At 31.8% G+C, this 18,706-nt stretch overlaps 10 protein-coding genes across 10 annotated transcripts; 3 read left to right on the forward strand and 7 right to left on the reverse strand.

Annotated features, from left to right (window-relative positions):
• Positions 1-131: 131 nt before the first annotated feature.
• BX663DRAFT_527821 (uncharacterized protein) lies at positions 132-1,127 on the reverse strand (the record flags this gene model as incomplete). Its single annotated transcript, XM_051530091.1, has 4 exons — positions 1,032-1,127; positions 935-973; positions 600-839; positions 132-511 (listed from the first exon to the last, which is right to left on the reverse strand). Exons 1-4 carry the CDS (start codon positions 1,086-1,088, stop codon positions 134-136), a joined length of 714 nt encoding a protein of 237 aa, XP_051377543.1. The 5' UTR covers positions 1,089-1,127.
• Positions 1,128-1,383: 256 nt separating this feature from the next.
• BX663DRAFT_527823 (putative ribosomal protein L10) lies at positions 1,384-2,038 on the reverse strand (the record flags this gene model as incomplete). The annotated part of the gene is made up of 1 exon (XM_051530092.1): positions 1,384-2,038. One exon carries the CDS (start codon positions 2,036-2,038, stop codon positions 1,388-1,390), a length of 651 nt encoding a protein of 216 aa, XP_051377544.1. The 3' UTR covers positions 1,384-1,387.
• Positions 2,039-3,241: 1,203 nt separating this feature from the next.
• BX663DRAFT_481565 (Plectin/S10 domain-containing protein) lies at positions 3,242-4,693 on the reverse strand. The gene is made up of 6 exons (XM_051524366.1): positions 4,558-4,693; positions 4,286-4,345; positions 4,029-4,211; positions 3,891-3,965; positions 3,723-3,827; positions 3,242-3,649 (listed from the first exon to the last, which is right to left on the reverse strand). The coding sequence occupies exons 2-6, from the start codon at positions 4,335-4,337 to the stop codon at positions 3,630-3,632; spliced, it is 435 nt and encodes a 144-aa protein (XP_051377545.1). The 5' UTR covers positions 4,338-4,345; positions 4,558-4,693; the 3' UTR covers positions 3,242-3,629.
• Positions 4,694-4,873: 180 nt separating this feature from the next.
• On the reverse strand, positions 4,874-7,595 carry BX663DRAFT_538896 (uncharacterized protein; the record flags this gene model as incomplete). Its single annotated transcript, XM_051530699.1, has 6 exons — positions 7,486-7,595; positions 7,254-7,425; positions 6,915-7,201; positions 6,440-6,808; positions 4,985-6,380; positions 4,874-4,959 (listed from the first exon to the last, which is right to left on the reverse strand). Exons 1-6 carry the CDS (start codon positions 7,573-7,575, stop codon positions 4,874-4,876), a joined length of 2,400 nt encoding a protein of 799 aa, XP_051377546.1. The 5' UTR covers positions 7,576-7,595.
• An 849-nt stretch (positions 7,596-8,444) lies between these two features.
• On the forward strand, positions 8,445-9,462 carry BX663DRAFT_527830 (diphthine synthase). Its single transcript, XM_051530093.1, has 3 exons — positions 8,445-8,721; positions 8,807-9,076; positions 9,137-9,462. Exons 1-3 carry the CDS (start codon positions 8,462-8,464, stop codon positions 9,456-9,458), a joined length of 852 nt encoding a protein of 283 aa, XP_051377547.1. The 5' UTR covers positions 8,445-8,461; the 3' UTR covers positions 9,459-9,462.
• Positions 9,463-11,439, reverse strand: BX663DRAFT_481573 (uncharacterized protein). The gene is made up of 6 exons (XM_051524367.1): positions 11,387-11,439; positions 11,175-11,299; positions 11,076-11,112; positions 10,066-10,976; positions 9,785-10,011; positions 9,463-9,721 (listed from the first exon to the last, which is right to left on the reverse strand). Exons 2-6 carry the CDS (start codon positions 11,222-11,224, stop codon positions 9,489-9,491), a joined length of 1,458 nt encoding a protein of 485 aa, XP_051377548.1. The 5' UTR covers positions 11,225-11,299; positions 11,387-11,439; the 3' UTR covers positions 9,463-9,488.
• Positions 11,440-11,536: 97 nt separating this feature from the next.
• BX663DRAFT_527834 (endonuclease V) lies at positions 11,537-12,594 on the forward strand. The gene is made up of 3 exons (XM_051530094.1): positions 11,537-11,881; positions 11,956-12,106; positions 12,170-12,594. Exons 1-3 carry the CDS (start codon positions 11,861-11,863, stop codon positions 12,559-12,561), a joined length of 564 nt encoding a protein of 187 aa, XP_051377549.1. The 5' UTR covers positions 11,537-11,860; the 3' UTR covers positions 12,562-12,594.
• A 434-nt stretch (positions 12,595-13,028) lies between these two features.
• Positions 13,029-14,771, reverse strand: BX663DRAFT_302002 (GPI ethanolamine phosphate transferase 1). The gene is made up of 4 exons (XM_051522042.1): positions 14,511-14,771; positions 14,253-14,432; positions 13,976-14,190; positions 13,029-13,916 (listed from the first exon to the last, which is right to left on the reverse strand). Exons 2-4 carry the CDS (start codon positions 14,369-14,371, stop codon positions 13,222-13,224), a joined length of 1,029 nt encoding a protein of 342 aa, XP_051377550.1. The 5' UTR covers positions 14,372-14,432; positions 14,511-14,771; the 3' UTR covers positions 13,029-13,221.
• BX663DRAFT_444793 (alkaline-phosphatase-like protein) lies at positions 14,505-16,512 on the reverse strand (the record flags this gene model as incomplete). Its single annotated transcript, XM_051523644.1, has 6 exons — positions 14,505-15,049; positions 15,111-15,425; positions 15,484-15,780; positions 15,854-16,018; positions 16,100-16,291; positions 16,353-16,512. The coding sequence occupies 6 exons, from the start codon at positions 16,510-16,512 to the stop codon at positions 14,505-14,507; spliced, it is 1,674 nt and encodes a 557-aa protein (XP_051377551.1).
• A 390-nt stretch (positions 16,513-16,902) lies between these two features.
• BX663DRAFT_527844 (phenylalanyl-tRNA synthetase) lies at positions 16,903-18,471 on the forward strand. The gene is made up of 3 exons (XM_051530095.1): positions 16,903-18,181; positions 18,243-18,316; positions 18,380-18,471. The coding sequence occupies exons 1-3, from the start codon at positions 17,144-17,146 to the stop codon at positions 18,462-18,464; spliced, it is 1,197 nt and encodes a 398-aa protein (XP_051377552.1). The 5' UTR covers positions 16,903-17,143; the 3' UTR covers positions 18,465-18,471.
• Positions 18,472-18,706: the final 235 nt, after the last annotated feature.

Consider the following 18,706-nt stretch of genomic DNA (forward strand, 5'->3'; position numbering starts at 1 on the left):
TGTTTTTTTTTTTTTTTTTTTTTTTTTTTTTTAAATTATTATGCGGCGCTAACAGTCACGGATGAAAAAGGAACAATCATTAAAGAATAATAAAAATGATTTTTTTTTCTAAGCATTTATTATTATTATTACGTTAATAGTGATACGAATAATTGTCATATTGTTGTGGTAATATATAGTTATCTGGAACATAATGCCTAGATAGTGACTGCTGGTACGGAGTAGTAGGTTGTTGCTGCCAATAGTAAAAATCAGAATGATTTGCCATAGGATAGCCATCTTTATGAGGAGGAACGGGTGGTGGTTCATTGTAAAGAAATAATGTTGGATCTACTTGCTCTTTATTTCTATTTACTATTTTCTCATTTGGAAGTTTAGTAATAGAAGATACCCTTTGTAGCGGTCTTGTTAAAAATGTACAAGTAACTAAAGCAATCCATGAAACACATAACAGTGCAGATACAACATAAGTAGCATCTATCAAAAGACATCTATTTATGTATAGAAATAGTATGAAAAAAAAAAGAATTTTATTTATTTATTTTGTACCTTTGAAATAAAAGTGGATATGTAATATCATTTTTTTCATTCAACATAGGACAATGTAGGTTAAGACCCATAGCAGGTTTTTTAAATTCGACAAGACCGTCTGTCCACGGTTCTTGTCCACCAGAGAAAAATGTATGAATGATGATAATGGCCATCAACATCAAAATGTTGATATGACCAAGATATTTATCGCCTCGTAAGATATGTGCTCGTTTGCAACAGGTAGCATGAATACAGATTGCAAGTGCACTAAAAGTAGAGAGACTAAATACAACATACCATAATAGATACTGCAGTATGTGTGTCATATTATAAGTATATATGTATATATATATATATATATATATGCATACATATTTATGTAATAAATGATATATGTATTTACCTGCCAATGTCCTGCTGTAAACCATCCTTGTATGCCTGTCTAATTGAATATAACTATCATCATTTCTTACTCACATTTTTAATTTTATTTTACTTACCCTATCTTGATATATGGAGAGCAATTTACACTGACCAAAATGGAAACTAACGCCCATCAATGACAAAGATAATATTAAATAACGCAAGACATTAATAAATACCAGAATCGAACTCATTCTTGTCATCAATATATACATGTATAAATGTATATGAATATGAATATGTATATGACGAAAAAAATAAAATAAATAAAATAAAAAAAAAAAAAGCCATCTTTACATAACACATTTTTAAGATATATATTTATATGTATATAATGTTTAAGGAGGTATGTTCAAATCGACCAATACAAAAAATAATTATTTTATTTTTTATTTTTTTTTTCTTGCTTGTTACGGTTTAAATATTTATTATTTTAAACTCTGGAAGCTTCCTTGAAGTAATCAGCAAGACGACCCTTTTGAGGGACGAACTTGACGTAACAGCCATCAGGTCTAAGCTTACCGGCAGCACGAGCTTCAACATATTCTTCACGAGAGAGAGGAGTGAAACCCCACTTCTTGGAGACAATGATCTTTTGTTGACCAGGGAACTTGTACTTGCAACGTCTCAAAGCTTCAATGACAACAGCCTTGTTAGAATCCTTGGTACGAACAGAGAAGATGATTTGACCAATGTTGACACGAGCAACGAGACCGTTGGGCTTACCGAAGGCACCACGCATACCAGTTTGCAATCTATCGGCACCAGCACAAGACAACATCTTGTTGATACGAGTAACGTGGTAAGGGTGAACACGGATACGCATGTGGAAAGAATCCTTACCAGCAGTCTTGGCAATGTATTTGTTAGCACAGATACGACCTGCTTCAAGAGCTTCGGCAGAAAGTTGTTCGTATTCGTTGGAGACCAAGTGAACACAGAGAGGGAAATCGTCAACAGATGCCTTCTTACGACCTAAATCGTAGATTCTGAGCTTGGCATCAGGGACACCACGACAGTATCTGGATTTAGGATAGGGCTTGTTTTTACAGTAACGGTAACAACGAGCAGGACGACGACCCATCTTAAAAAGTCTAAACATAATACCGGTTAATAAACTCTAAATTAAGTAAAAAGAAACAGCCAGCTAATATATAACATAACGACACATTCAATTCATCATCATCATCATTGTTGAAGATTATATATATAATTGATCGAAATGAAGTTGTTGATGGTTCCAAATGTATAATGCAATCCTATTGTATTTTTCACATTTCCAGTTCTTTTTTTTTTTTTCTTCCAATTAAAAAAAAAAAGACAAAACAAAATCCTTAAGCTGAATTGAATCATCCATCGTATTATAAACTTAAATCTAATAATGATTCTTTCTTTACTGTGTATCTGTTATGCTATAATTAGCTGGATGTTACTATGATTCTTTTTTTACCTTTAGTGTTGAGGAGAAGAACTTGTAATCATTAGATCCATTTACTTTTGATACACAAAAAGACATTATGCGGAGATTAAAAGATCCGGGTCGAACATTTTATTCGTCCTCATCCTAATGTTATCTATTTCCACTCATCGTCATTTAGTGAGTAATTTAAAACACGGAACAAAAAAAAAAATTATTTATTTATTCATATCAGGAAATAAATAAGGTAAAAGCTGATATAAACAAGGGAGTATATGAAAGCGGTTCAATAGGAAACAAGCTATATACAAAATGAATTCGTTAGTTATACAAGAAAGAATAACTAAATATGCAGTATTTCACTACATTTAATGTGATCATCAAATTATAAACAGGTCTTTTTTTTTTTTTTTTTTTTTTTTTTTTTTTTTTTTTTTTTTTTTTTTTTTTTTGCAAAGTAATGTTGTAGTTGTATAAAGAAGTATCCCGTATATACAATTGATGCCTTTCAAGTTGTGATAAAATAAGTGATCCTCTTTTTGTTTTGTTCCCTTTCGATTGACTTTTGCTCTTAGCCGACTTTTATATGTGGCTGCAAGATATGGATACGCAAATTATTTGCAGTACAGTGGCGTCTTATAAACTTTGTATATCAAAAGTATTACTTATATACTAAAGGGGTATTTTGTATATGTGTTCTCCAATAAAGAACAGATTATGTTTTGTGAGCCATCTAATGTGTTAAACAATGACTATTGCAATAAGTATGTATGTATGTATGTATGTAGCTGTTTAATAATAGTACACTGTTAATGATAACAAATATCAGGTACGCCTAGAAAAGAGCTTTTAGACGCGTTTTTTTTTCTTGTTAAAATAATGACACTTTTAATCAATAAGCTGCTTTAAAGAACAGAATAAAACAAAAAAAAGACAATCTACTTCTTCTAACTCATATTAATATCAATAAAACATGTCTTCCATATTAAATAATGTATCTTTGTCAAAGTTTAATACTAGATGTACTCAAGGAAAAATAAGCGTATATAATTTCTTGATATTTTCATACATCTGCTACTGAATGTACTTCAAGCTTATAAATGACTTTTTTTTTTGTCTGATTCTTTGATTTTACTCTGTCCCACAATTTTCTGGAAATAATGTATATATTTTTATAATAAAATACATTTATAAGTGCAAATGTGTAATTAAAAAAAAAGAGGGGAAGAGAGGGCGAGATAAAAGAATATCAAAATATTTATTCACGGTTACCACGACCTATAAAATAAATCAGTTAAAAAGAAAAGTTCCCTACACATCGATACTATTGCAAAAAAAAAAAATAACTTACCGAGACCACCACGGAACTCAGGCTTGAAGTCACCGCTAGCACCTTCCTTACGTCTGTAGTCACCACGATCATTACGAGGACCACGGTTTTCACGGTCACCACCGACTAAAGATAAAATGGTTTAATTTTATAAATCATTGATATACATATACATTTATAAATACTTACAGTTACGACGAGGGGCAGCAGGACGAACGGTCTTCTTCAAGGTAGCAGGAACAATTTCTTGAGGCAAGTGAAGATCTAACCAAGAAAAGAAAAAAGTGTGAATAATACATTTATAGAAGCTTCACTTTGTTTACATACATTCACGGAGATAATCAATACCCTCATCAGTGAGAGTATAGTAAAACCATTGCCAGGAGAATTGGGTCTTGACGAAGCCCTTAGAAGTCAAAGATTGCATAATCTTGATGACTTCAAGGTTAGGAACTTCGAGATCAGGGTGCTTGGGAAGGTTGAAATCCTTAGGGGCAACAAGGGCACCATCTAACAAAATTAACAACATGTCAAAATTTATTGTATTTGAAGTTTTTTTTTTTTCAATCCTTTTTCTCTTTTACCCTTGAAAATAGCCTCGTAAATGACCTTTCTGTTCTGCTTAGAGACAAGCATATTCCTTTCTAAATAAAATTAAGAAATGTTTAATTCGGAATGTTCTCATTTTTGTAATGTCATTTTCACACTCTCTCTTTCTCTTTCTCTTTTTCTTTCTCCCTCTCTCTCTCTCTTTTTTTTCTGTATTCTATCCAATTTTGATACTTCATCATCTTTCTATTTTACACTCATCCATCCATCCCTATTCTTTATCCATGTTATATATATTCTTACTTACAATGTGGTGATGAGAGAAGGTTATAACGATGGGTGGGGGGAGCGACTGATTTTGTTAATCGTATCCCAAAGAGAGCCACATTACAGTGGTCAAAATGGCCCGGCTTGGCTGAGATTAAATTAGAATATTGTTCAAGCCACCACCACCACCACCACCACCACTACTACTACTACTATTACTACCTATTACTACAATACAAATATGCAACTTATTTTAGTAGTACAGTATTTTTCTTTTCTTTTATTTCAATAAAAATAAATAAATAAATCAATAGATATCTATATAAATTAATGTGAAGAAGTAGTAGAAGTTTGGCTTAAACGTCTTTGCCTTGCTCTTTCAGCAACAACAGCAACACCTGGGAAAGCATTTCGATTATCTTCTCGCCAATGCACATGTCGACTATTATTATTATTATTATTATTACCAGGTGACACTACTAGAGGAGAAGTCGGATCTTGTTGAACGTTTGGCATCATATTCTGTTGTAAACGGGGGCCCTCCGTCAGACCAGCGACACCGATCATATCACGCTGTGTCATATCTTCAAGCGCAACTCCTTCACCTCCTTCTTCCTTGGGGGCATACCTTCTTAATGCATTCAACTCCTCTAATAATGTTTCATGTCGATAATCAATACGAATATTGGGTACATTTGTCTTGGACATATCATTCCCATCTACACCCATTTTATAATAGTTTTTACCAATCCAATGCTGTTTGATACGATGTTCCCAACCACTTTGCAATACTGAGTTACGTGCTAGTTCACACATATCAGTGGACGAGAGTTTCCATATCTGAGCAGCCACACTATATTCTTCAATCAGAGGCTCACGTGTAAAATGGAATTGAAGAGGATCATCTGTTGAGATACTCACATTAAGCCCACGTTGAAAGAATTGGGGTAATGGATTACGTTCATAGGTCAAGAAGAGAGCATTATTCGAGAGAGGTGACATGGCAATTCCAATTTGAGCTAAATAATAGAGGTATTGAAGGGCAGGGACCTTTCTGAGGAGGATACCATGATTGATACCGTGAGCAGTCAAGAAGGCAGCAGCTAGATGATCCGTATTACCTGCTTCACCACAGTGAGGCCTTAAGACGAACGTATTCAGACCACGTTCTTCTCGCCAATTGTTAAGGGAAGCTAAATTTGAGTAAATGTAATAGAGATAGTAACAATAAGGTGGATTAGAATAATTGTTCCACTCTCTAGGTAAAGGGTATTCTCGATATAATGGTTTCTCTACTTTGGATTCATCGTCAACTGAATCAAAACCAACAACACGTTGTAAAAAGATATAAAGTTCAGGATGAGTTGAAGGATTTTTAGTGACCTCGAAAAGAGGTTGAAAGATATTCCTGATGATTTCTCCAAAGTTTTCAATAATACCCGTTGTCTTATAAATATTGTAGAGACGAGGAACTTGTACTAGCCAACGTACATTAGTAGAAAAAAGTTTATTGTCTACAACCCATTTAGCGAGTTTGTCCCATTCTTCAATAGAGCGGCCATAAATAGAGACACGATATTCAGCCATTTGGTATTTAGATGATTCAAGATCTGAGATAACTTCCTTTGTGATTTCAGCAAGATAGCGACCGTGAATATAGTTATCGGTTTTCATAAAGATTTCTCTTAGTCGACTTTCACCGACTGGATTATATTTCAAATTAAATTTGTCAAAACGGTGAAAGGAATCTTTATGTGCATGCATATCCAGAGTATCAATACTGAGATCATAAGCAGTTAGCCCCAAGCTTTCAAATACACCTTTTAAAGTCAAGTGCTCATTATCACGATAAATAACCAGATCCTATAATAAATAACCAATATTATTATACTAATTCAAAAATCAAGAGTCAACTTCCTTACATCCGGAGATTTTTTCATTTTTGCTTTAATAAAACGTAACAAATGCTTTTGATTCATACAACTTGAATGATGAACGTGAGTATCCACCTTACGTACATTATAAAAATCTCTGTGAGGAACACGTTTAGAGTCAGCTAATTCTTGAAATTCATTCAACAAGATATACATTTGCCATTTGCTATCAAGATAGCGAAGTCGTCTGAATGCAAAACTTTTAGCGGGACCATCACTGATAGCAGTCAAAATGAAGTCCAAGTCTGTATAAAAATCCTTGCAAGAGGGAATATCATAAGCAGGTTCCCTATTTTCTTTATCTTCTTCATTCTTATAAACATGATAAAATCCATCTGTACCAATACCAAAAGTGTACTTACAAAAAAAAACATTTAATTTATGTGTAAATAGATAAAGTAAATATACATTTAAAGAAATGCAGGAATAGGGCAATATGATATTCACTATTTTCTTTACTTACAGGATGGTCGCCAGGAATTTTAATATGATTTATATCGAAATCACTTCCAACAGCAGCTACAGGATCAGCTTCACGTTCCTTCTCCTTCCTGCGCCTTCTTTTTAATTCTTCAGGTGGGGGTAAAGGCCAAGATGGAGGTGGAGGTGGAGGATATATTTCCCAATCATCTTTGTTCTTTGGATTATCTTTAAATCTTTGTTTAGATTTTCTTATATATTTCTTACGCAAATCCAAACATGTTTGGAATGTATTATAAAGTTCACGTAATTCCTCAGTAATAGCATCATCTAAATAGAATGTTACAAATAATTCAATTAAAATATATACATGTATACGAACCTTTATAAGTTGTGTTGGTAGGAACATCATCAACAGCAGCAGATAAAGGAATAGAAGGCAATCGATTACTTACTAACCAATCTTGCTCTTCTTCGTCCATGTACGGAGAACCTATCTTCTCTTTTGAGGATGAATTCTCAAGGTTGTTTTGACCAAAGTATCGACTGTCATGCTATAAATAGAATTGTGAATACATGCTAGCCTTTTTTTTTCCTTCTTGTATAATACTTACATCTTGAATAGCTTTCAAGTGATGATATTCAAAGAATGGAGATTCATTTTGTTCATTTTGCTCTTCGAGATTTATAGTAGGTTGAACCATTGAATATAGTAAGAAAAAAACAATAATAATAATAACAATATTAAGTCAGAATAATAGCATAAATTTATGTCATTAAATAGGGTGTCTGTATGATATGACGATGATGGCATCATATTACAGTAAATTATGTAAAGTTACAATTATAATTCAGATTATACTTACATAATATTTTGAAAGCTTATAATATTTAACAGGTATAAATACTCTAACAACGATGAATAAAAGCAATGTATTATATATACCACTAGTAATGATTGTATAAACGTCATAAAAAGAGTAATTTTTTACATTAACCAATTAAAACAAGAAAAAAAAAGCATACACACCACAACATACACCTATTTTAAAAAAGCCGAAATATACAAATTGATTTTTATTTTGTTTTTGACTTAATATGAGTACATACTATACTCTTTTGCCCGGGCCAGGTTCAATATAATAGATTGAGAAACTAAAGAAGAGTAAAATGGAAAAGGAACGGAGGAAGGTAAAAGGAACATGTCAATAATACTTCCAACATAGCCGATATATACAATGCTTTACGTTTAACAAATGAATCGGTCATTTACAAACTCTTGCTTAAGTAACATACGAAAAATAAAATATATGTTATACTGTTCTGTTTTTTTTTTTAAAAAAAAATTAAATTCTTTAAACTTGAATCCTTTTAAAATACTACTAGTGTTGTAGCCGAAACAAATACTGATGATATGATGCATACTTACCTATGGTATGAAAGTACGTCTTTCAAGTGGGTCATTTTATATAAAGTAGTGTACATTTGTAGGGTGTCCATATGAAAATTTTTCCTATTGTAGAGTGAAAAAAAAAATGAAATGAAATGAAATAAATTTGACATCTCTTTTTATTTTCCAACGATTTCACAATGTTGTACGTAGTCGGTCTCGGTTTAGGTGATGAAAAAGATATTACAGTTGCTGGTTTGGAAGCAGTCAAGAATTCAGAGCGTGTATATTTAGAGGCCTATACCTCCATTTTGACTGTTGGAAAAGAAAAGTTAGAAGAATATTATGGAAAAGAAGTGATCGTTGCTGATCGTGAAATGGTTGAATCTGATAGTGATAGCATTCTTGCCAATGCTGATACTATTGATGTTGCTTTCTTGGTTGTTGGTGATCCATACGGGTAAAGAAAGAAAGCAGGATGGGGTGGGAGAGGGAGAAAAGACAAAAAAAAAGAGTGATATTAATAATAGCGTTTTCTATATTAGTGCAACTACTCATACTGATCTTGTTATTCGAGCTCGTGAAATGAACATTCCTGTCAAGGTCATTCACAATGCTTCCATCATGAATGCCATTGGTGCTTGTGGTCTTCAGTTATATAATTTTGGACAGACCATTTCTATCGTCTTTTTCACAGAGACATGGCGACCTGATAGTTTCTATGACCGTATCAAAGAAAATCAACAATTAGGTCTTCATACTTTATGTTTATTAGATATTAAAGTAAAAGAACAAAGTATTGAGAATTTGGCAAGGTATAAAAGGGATAAAAGAAAAGGAAAGTAGAACACTATTATTAATCATTTAGATAATAGAGGTCGATTGATTTATGAGCCTCCTCGTTACATGACTGTCAATCAAGCTGTTGAACAGCTTTTAGAAATTGAAGAAAATCGTGGAGAAGGAATCTGCAAGCCTAATTCATTAGCTATTGGTTGTGCTCGTATTGGAACTGCTACTCAAAAGATAATTGCAGGTACCTTAGAGGAATTGGTTGAGGCAGATTTTGGAGGTCCTCTTCATTCACTTGTCTTAATCGGTTCTCGTATGCATGAAATGGAAGCTGAATTTGTAAAAGAGTTTGCTTTAAATAAGGAAACATTTATGGAAATTGTAAAGAAAGATTATATTCATTAAAGCTATATACAAAAATAAAGTATTGTAATTTTATTTTAATTCAATTTCATGTATTAAACTTGATAATAGATCTTTCATACTTCTAGATCCATACATCTTTTGAAGATTTTGTAATTTCGAGATGTATTCCTTTCCTTGCTCATTATTTGAGCCTTCTACAGTAAGATATGTATAGACATCTTTTAATAATTCAATCTCTTCATCAGCTTGAGAATACTCATCCATATATTTTAAACAAAGTTGGAGTGAGTTTTTATCATTGTCTAAAAGAATAATTATTAACTTAATACGGTAAATTCGGATAAAGTACTACTACTACTACTAACCTCGATATAATTTCGGTAAAAGGAAAAAGAATAAAGCCATTTTAGCTTCATTATATAATTGACCTTGTATTAAATATGTATACTCTGACTCAAAATTCCACGAGTCATGTGCATTTAAAGCCTTTGCTATTTGAATTTGCTTATAGGGAATATGGTATTCTTCAACTAATCGTCTTTCATCCGTCCATTCACATTGACGTAAAATATAATTTAGCTTTTCTGTAGGGCTACAAAAGTAATTGTAAGCAGCCTATTAACAATGGAATTAAGCCTAAAATTACCTTGGTAAGAACAGGGATGCATATATAGCCCAATCAACCAAATCGGTATGCTCTAGCTGATCAATCCATTTCAAACTAAAAGATAAATCTATATTATTTTCCTTTGTATACATCGATAATAACCAAACGAAATCAAGTGGCCATTCATCAAAATGGGCTAGTTTATGATCTCCTATCCACCACTGTAAAAGTTGAAACCAATAACAATCATAATCGGGTTTAGCTGTGTATTTAGCTGTCTTTAATTGCAGATTATCACGTTTTGGTTTATCAAACACTTGATTATAGAATTCTAGAGTAAGCTTATTGTCGTCATGTCTCTTTCCAAACCAAACATACATTCCTAAAACACACTGCCAATAGATGCCTTCTGTTACTGCAAATTTATCATCGTATTCATAACCTAATCGACCAGCTACCAAAAGCCAACATTTTCTATGGAAGACTGACATTTGTTGCCATTGACCTTCCGATTTAAACATTTCGATCTGGTTCAGTATGATACCACTCATGGACTTAAATTCTGAATGAATAATATATATGCTTAATGAAGTATCTTTTAACTTTCGTGCCTCGTCCGAAGCCATCTTGCGTTGTCCAAATGTTAAATAAATAAAAGCTGCCACAAAAGGATCATCATACGCTTTAAGATAACGTTCTAATTGGTACTGCATACCAGGTTGAACAAGATCACGAAGCCATTGTTGAACAGAGTCAGTTTTTTTTGAACGGAAGATAGCTATTGCTAAAGACCACAGTAACTGAATATCTTGTGAAGCATGTTTTGTGATAGTGGGTGTATTGTATACTGAAAGATCTGCATCGTTCTTTAAGGCTGCTTTAGGAAGTTGATTTGCAATGGGTATAAGTTGAGTTTGTTTATAAAATAAAGCCATGACTTCGGTCAATCTCTATAAAAGTAATTAGAGAGATTTTAAATGTTGAAAGTTTTTTTTTTTTTTTTTTTTTTTTTTTTTTTTTTTTTTTTTGTAAGAAAAAGAAAATAATACCTCCTCAAACGTTTTACTTTTTGAATCGACAATGCCACTATTTTAAATATATTATTAGAAATATGGTAAAAGAAAAGAAAAGAAAGTCATTTTATATACCTTTTGGAAAAGCCCATTAGAGGGCGTTTCTTTCCTTGAAGCATTCCCATATTTTAATTAAGCAGAGAAAAGAGCGGTAATTGTTTAATTCAAACTGCTAATAAATTTGTATTCCAAAAATTTCTCTTTTTTTCCAAAAAAAAAAAAAAAAAAAAAAAAAAAAATCAACAGGTTCATAACAAAGTATGCATAATTTAAAACTTGATATTTACAAGTATAAGGTATTTATTTTGACTTGTTTATTTTGTTTCGATGGCATCATTTTGACTATGGAATGAACAAATAAATGCATATAGTGGAAATTAATAAAGACATGATAATAAAAAATTTATGTATTTCTTTACCCTTTTTTTTTTTTTTTTTTTTTTTTTTTAACCCAGTACCAATACAAGACTTGAACATCACTTTTTTTCTTTCTCAATATAATATAAAAATATAACATGGAATATGATAAAGATCCTTCAGAAGAACAGCGCAAGTTGTGGAATGAGTAAGTGTCACGAATTTATAAGGCTTATTATCGTTAACAACACTATAGGAAACAAAATAAACTTCGAGAGCAACTTGAGTTGCAAGACAATCTTGAATTCGATCCCAACACTTTTGAAGATTTACATTACATTGCTGGTGTCGATCTAAGTTTCCCTCTCGACAATTATGAAAACGCAGTTGCTTGTCTTATTGTTATGAGTTTTCCTGATCTAAAGGTAAGGTAGAGTTGAGTTTACAGAGTCAAGTTTTAGTTGTTAAACCTTCATATCTAAAAACAGTAGTTTTGTAGGTTATCTATAAAGACTTCCTTCATACAAAACTTTATTTGCCTTATATTTCAGGTTATTTGGCCTTTCGAGAAGTGGATCCATTATTAAAGCTATTAAATCAATTAAAAGAAACGAGACCAGAACTGTATCCACAAGTAATTTTAGTAGATGGTTCGATTCTACCAAATTTTATATGTATGTAATTTGTCTTATTGAATGATATTATTTATTTAGGAAATGGACTTTTACATCCTCGGAAATTCGGTATCGCTAGTCATTTAGGAGTATTATGTAATACACCCACAATAGGTGTAGCTAAAAATTTCTTAATGATACCTGGTGAATTAGATGATTTAATAGAAACCAAGCGCAAATATAAACAAGTCTTATTAAAAAGGGGGGATGAGTACAGATTAATCGGTGGCCATATGACCTATGGTGCAGCTGTCCGTACCTCTGATCATGCATCTAATCCCGTATTTATTAGTCAGGGGCACCGAATTTCTTTAGAGACAGCCATTAAAATTGTATTAGCTGTGTGTCCAAGATATCGTATACCTGAGCCTATCCGAGCAGCAGATCATGAAAGCAGGGCTTATATTAAAGAAAATGCCTTCATTCAATAAATAATGATTCCCCTTTTGATACATATAAACGACTCTAATACATATATATATATATATGACTGAAGGTGTATTCATATGTCTTTATACTCTAATGAAAGACTTGTGTAATACATACGAAAATTATTCATTTTCATGATTCTTTCCTTTTCTATTTCTGATTATATATATGTATATATGTATATACATGTATGAAATAAGCAAGCGCTTTTCTACATAATTGACATTAATATAAGCATATGAAGCCTTTTTGTTAATAACATAACATAAAGAAGCTATTGATATCAAATAAATTAAGCTTTAGACATAAGAGGTACCCACTTTTTTTTTTTTTTTTTTTTTTTTTTTTTTTTTTTTTTTTTTTTTTTTTTTTTTTTTTTTTACATCTGTTTAAGCTGATAACAGTGATTGACATACAGTTATTATTTCGAGTAAATAGAACAGACTACTTTATTCACAGTACGTATATAATAAAGTCTTAATAATTTTTCATGGTCTATTTTTTGCAATGAATGTCCATTTTTTCAGCTTATTAAAATAAAGGGAGATTAGAAATAATAATAACAACACAACATAATTATTGAATACATGATTAGAATAAAATAACTTTATTGCTATTCTATTTTATATGTCTCTCTTTCTTCTTCTTCTTTAATTGTGTTATTATACGTTTTTAGGTCTCATTCTGCTTACTATCTTGTTCACTTTAGGCAATACAAGGTGTCCTACTAAAAGTCTGGACAAAAGAAACAAGATCATCGTAAAGATAATGAATAGCTCAGAAATACAAAAGTGACTAATTGAAGTTCCTATTTCAAGCCAGCTTCCATAATCAGTTACAAAATAGAAAAAGTTAACTGTTTGAATATCTGTAATACTCATCACTGACAGGAATAACGTAAAAGGTTGAAGATCTATACTAGAGCTAAGGATACCTAATACGGCAGAGGCCACAAAGAAGGGAATTAGGACCTTAATCATTAACAAAGCACCCATTAAGAAGGGATCAAATAGGGTCGTAAATCGATATACACTTTCCAATGAAAAGCTACTCATTGAGGCTATATTACCAGTACCGAAGAAGGCAACGTTGATAAAGAATAAAAAGAGAAGAACTGCACGAATATCGCTAGCTTGAAGTGGACGATGAGCTGAATGGCGGGTTTCCTTATATAATGTTCTTTCTACTTCAAGCCAAATAAGTAATGTAGTACAGAAACATACATAAAATAGTAATTCATAAGAAATACTAAGCAAGACCATTAAGGGAGTAAATGCAAAGCAAATAATAAGTAATCTAGCCAAGTAATCATCATAAGTTTTTCCACGATAAATAAAAGGGAAAATACTTGAAATCTCTATAATAGCAAAATAGTTATGAGTGATTCGTTCTTTAAAGCAATTTACTTATTTTTACCAATAATTATCCAACTTGCAGCTTGATTAAAAGTGGGAAGGCCTTCACGTTTCTGAAGACTGATAGAAGTAGAATATACAAGCAAAATACTAGCAATAATAACTAGTAACTGAACAATCATAATAAATCCAAGTTTCTTATTAATTCTGTTACTTTGTTTAAGTTTCCACAAGGCAAAAATACCCATCAATACAGCAATTACGCCACCAGCAATCCTATATATGTATATACATGTATATTAGGAATGAATATTATTGAATTAAATCTACACACTTACACAACAGAAATATTTTCGCCCTTTTCAACAGGTAATAAAGTAAACACACTAGTACAAAGACAAGATGCGGACCAGACAAACATTAAAGCCTTATTTTCTTTACGAATTCTAGAAGTCATTATCAATGGCCATGCTGATATAATCACAAATATAGCGCTAAGAATTTCACGATAAAAGAAACTATAAACCTATATATATATATATATATAATAAATATGAGGATAAGTTTGTAATAATAATAAGATTATAAAATTATACCAATGCTTCCAAGAAGAGTAAAGTAGAAATAACGATCAGAACAAAACGCATGTATCCATTCTTCAAGCTCAAACGTAATGCTTCAAATAATACACGACAGTTTGTGAAAACGCGATTCCAGAAAAAGATAGAAAAGAACACATAGGCATAATACATTTTTGGCATTCTTTGAATCCATAGCATACTGTAAAGCCCGCCTAGAATTAAGAAAGAAAATAAATTAACCATGATGCGAGATTTGACAGTGGTTTGTGATGGTGATGATAAAACAAAGTGTTTAAGAACAAACTGAAGACAAAAAATACACCATCCAATATAGCCTGCAGTAACAACACCTCTCAAGAATAGCCAGTCATATGTTTGGAAGTAACGTAAACCTTCAAGAGAAAGAGACATGAGTCTTCTGGATTTTTCTTCAGCAAGTTTATACTCTTTGTTATTAATTAAAGTTTGAATGTCTGAAATAAACAAAAGAGGATCGTTTTCACCAGACAAAGGTTGGAAAGGTCTAAAAAACAACTCATGTTTCTCCTTTTCATCTATTTATAATAAGAAATTTAGCCTCTACACGTAAAAAGAAAAAAAAATTACATTACTTACTATGCTTTGTTTGATATTGCTCTAAGATTTGTCGAGCATTTGTAAATGCAGCTTCAGCCTTTATCATCTCGTCAGCTTCCAAGTAATTTAAAGGTAATTCACCTACAGAATTCACAGGAAGAGGAGTGCCAATCAAATGTGCCATCAAAGGCGCAATATCAGCTTGAAGAATATCATCACGTTGAATATGAGATAAATCCCAGTTTGCAGAAAACTCATCATGACCTAATCCTGAAGTAATCGGTTTACGGACGCCAGCACCCCAAGCAATAATAGGAGTACGAGTATTATCAGGATGTCCATCACCATGACCACCTATACTACCTTAATTAAAAAAATGAACTTTCTCTGATTTTTTTATTATAAGATTTACCTCTATTATTCATTCCATGATCAGCTGTAAAGATATAACTAGTACGACCATCATGACCATAGAATTCTTCAATTAACTCTACTATTTCTTTAATTCCTTGATCAACTAATTTAATATTATTCAAGTATTCCTTTGACATTGGTCTAAATGCATGACCATTTGTATCCAAACCAAGCAAATGAAGGAAAAAGACGATTTTTTTTTGACGCAATTTTGCATTTAATTCGGGATCAACTGTTGCATTTTGAAAAAGATGTCGAACATGATCAAATACCCAAAGATCTAATTTTGAAGCCTCTATTATCATAAATATTAGTTCATATTCTCTCTCTCTCTCTTTTCTCATCTATTGAAACCATATTGTAATTACCTCCAGAGAAGTCTTCATATTCAGGTGGATACATGAATGTCTCTATTTTATTCGGATCACTTGCACCCTGTTGAAACATAGGTAAAATATCAGGAGAACCAAAAGACCAAGTGTGTTGGGATTGATTAAAGACCGAATCAAAGTTAACAGGATTCATTGTCCAGCCTATAGATAATTAGAATACAATAATTATATATATGTATATCATTATGTTTGTCATTATAGTAGTAGTAGTAGTAGTAGTACCTGTTGTAACTGCACTCACATCTTCATAAAAACCAGCGATGATAGCGACATGGCCAGGTCTTGATTCAGTAGGTACACGAGTATGTGATATACCCCAAGCACCATGGTCATTAATAATGTTGCGTAAATAAGGTGCTCTCGTTTCACCATTTTCATCTAATTCATAAAGTTTGTCAGCTCTTAAGCCATCACCTATCCATATACATGTTTAATTAGTTAATGATAGCATGAAATTCAATGAATCAGTACTTACCTACAAAGAGAACAAGTCGATCGGCAGGTGCATCAAAGGAGCTTTTATGAGGTTTCATGCCATGAACAAGAGGTGAAGTAAAATAAATATCAAAGATACTAAATAAATAAACGATGTGAAATATCACACCGATTATCAATAATCCTACACACGATGACATTTCCTTCAAAACGTGTTGAAAAACTGAAGAAGAAAAATAAAACAGCACTTTTTTTTTTCATGTTTTTTTTTTTTTTTTTTTTTTGTCATTAATTTTCCGCAAAAATAAAAAAAAAAGAGGCAGCATAGTAAAAAAATAGCGCAGAAGCAGATTGAAAGGCTAATAGATATAAATGATCATACAAATAAAACTCTAGTCTATAATTTGATTGTTTTTGCCTTTCACAGTACTTTATAAGGCAAATAAAATAAAAATTGTTAGTTGTCATTTTATTATATCCATATAAGGTACAATTTCATTTGCCTTATTTATTATGGAAAAATATATAATCCGCCAAAAAAAAGGGGGAAAATTTATGCCCCTGGTAAACTTTCAAAACTTTTCCTTTTTTTTTTTTTAAGTTTGGCATCTGTCAAAACAAAAATGCTTCGACATTCAATTTGTCTAAAGCAAATAATAACAAGTCGATACACAATTGCTGGAGGTGCTAGCGTTTTTAATATAATACAAAAGACATGTTATTCAACAAAACCAGGTTAAAAGCAACCACTCATAATATAAAACAAAGTATTTATTTCTTTATATATATGTATATACATGTATAGAATTTGAAATTGGTAAAGAAGAAACGATGGTTAATGGTCAACGATTTCCAAGAGATGAGTGGACTAATGTTACACCTACTGTACTTTCGAAAATTAACCGTAAATTACACTTGCAACCTCAAAATCCCATTTCCATTATTCGACAATTAATCGAATCCAACTTTCAAGACTTTCAAAAATTTAACAATCATAGTCCAATTGTGACTACGAAACAGAATTTTGATGATCTCTTCATTCCAAAAGACCATCCTAGCCGTACAAAATCAGATAACTATTATTTCAATAAGGATGTTGTATTGCGTGCCCATACCTCAGCACATCAAATTCAAGGTTTGATGTCGGGGAGCCGTAAGTTTTTAGTCAGTGGTGACGTCTATCGTCGTGATGAGATTGATGCATCCCATTATCCCGTATTTCATCAAATAGAAGGTGTCTTTTATACAGATAATGATATTCAACAACTTGGAACGGAGCTAAAGCAACTTCAAGAAGATAAAAAGACGACTAATATTCAACTTGTCGACGATACTGTGATTAAGCCAGAGAATCCTTACCAGACCTGTCATCAACCAGAGGCTGTAGACCTGATTGCAACTCATCTTAAACACTCCATCAATAGTATGATTCGAAATATCTTTGCTGACGAACCCAATCTAAAGGTACGATGGATTGATGCCTATTTTCCATTTACGAGCCCCAGTTGGGAAGTAGAAATTGAGTATAAAGGAGAATGGCTTGAGGTATTAGGATGTGGTGTTGTGAATCAGAAGATTATGAACCAAGCTCATTTAGATGATAAAATTGGATGGGCATTTGGTATGGGATTAGAACGATTAGCGATGGTATTATTTGGTATTCCAGATATTCGATTATTTTGGACTGAAGATGAAAGATTTATTAATCAATTCGAGCCAGGAAAGATCAACAAATTTATGCCATTTTCAAAGTATCCACCTTGTATCAAAGATATTTCATTCTGGATATCTGAAAATAAATGGCATGAAAATGATTTCTGTGAATTAGTACGAGGAGTAGCTGGTGACTTGGTAGAGACTGTTGAATTGGTAATGATATAAATATTTATATGTTAAATTATGATTATAGACTAATTTGTGGTGAATATAGATTGATGATTTTACACATCCAAAGACTAATAGACGAAGCTTATGTTACCGTATTAACTATAGATCTATGGATAGGTACATAAAAATGATACATATATGCAAGGAATGTAATAAAAAAAAACTAATTTGTATTTTTAGAAATGTTACTAATGAAGAAATAAATATAATACAAGAGAATGTTCGTAATACAGTAAGAGATGAATTTAATGTAGAACTTCGATAAATTAAATAGCATATAAATAAAACATATTTCAATGCATACAAAGTTTTTTTTTTTTTTTTTTTTTGTTTGTTTGATTTATACTATATAACACACAAAATTATCACAGCTAGATTTAGGTATTTTATAAGAAAGAGTAAAAGAAGAAGAGGAATGAGAGTGTTTATAGTAAACAATATTATTACATAATTCTATTAAGAGCATCATTCTTAGTAATTATATACACATTCTAGCATTTGATGATC

The sequence above is a fragment of the Cokeromyces recurvatus genome (genome assembly GCF_025118155.1).
Source record: "Cokeromyces recurvatus strain NRRL 2243 chromosome Unknown BX663scaffold_54, whole genome shotgun sequence".
Classification (NCBI taxonomy): Eukaryota; Fungi; Mucoromycota; class Mucoromycetes; order Mucorales; family Mucoraceae; genus Cokeromyces; species Cokeromyces recurvatus.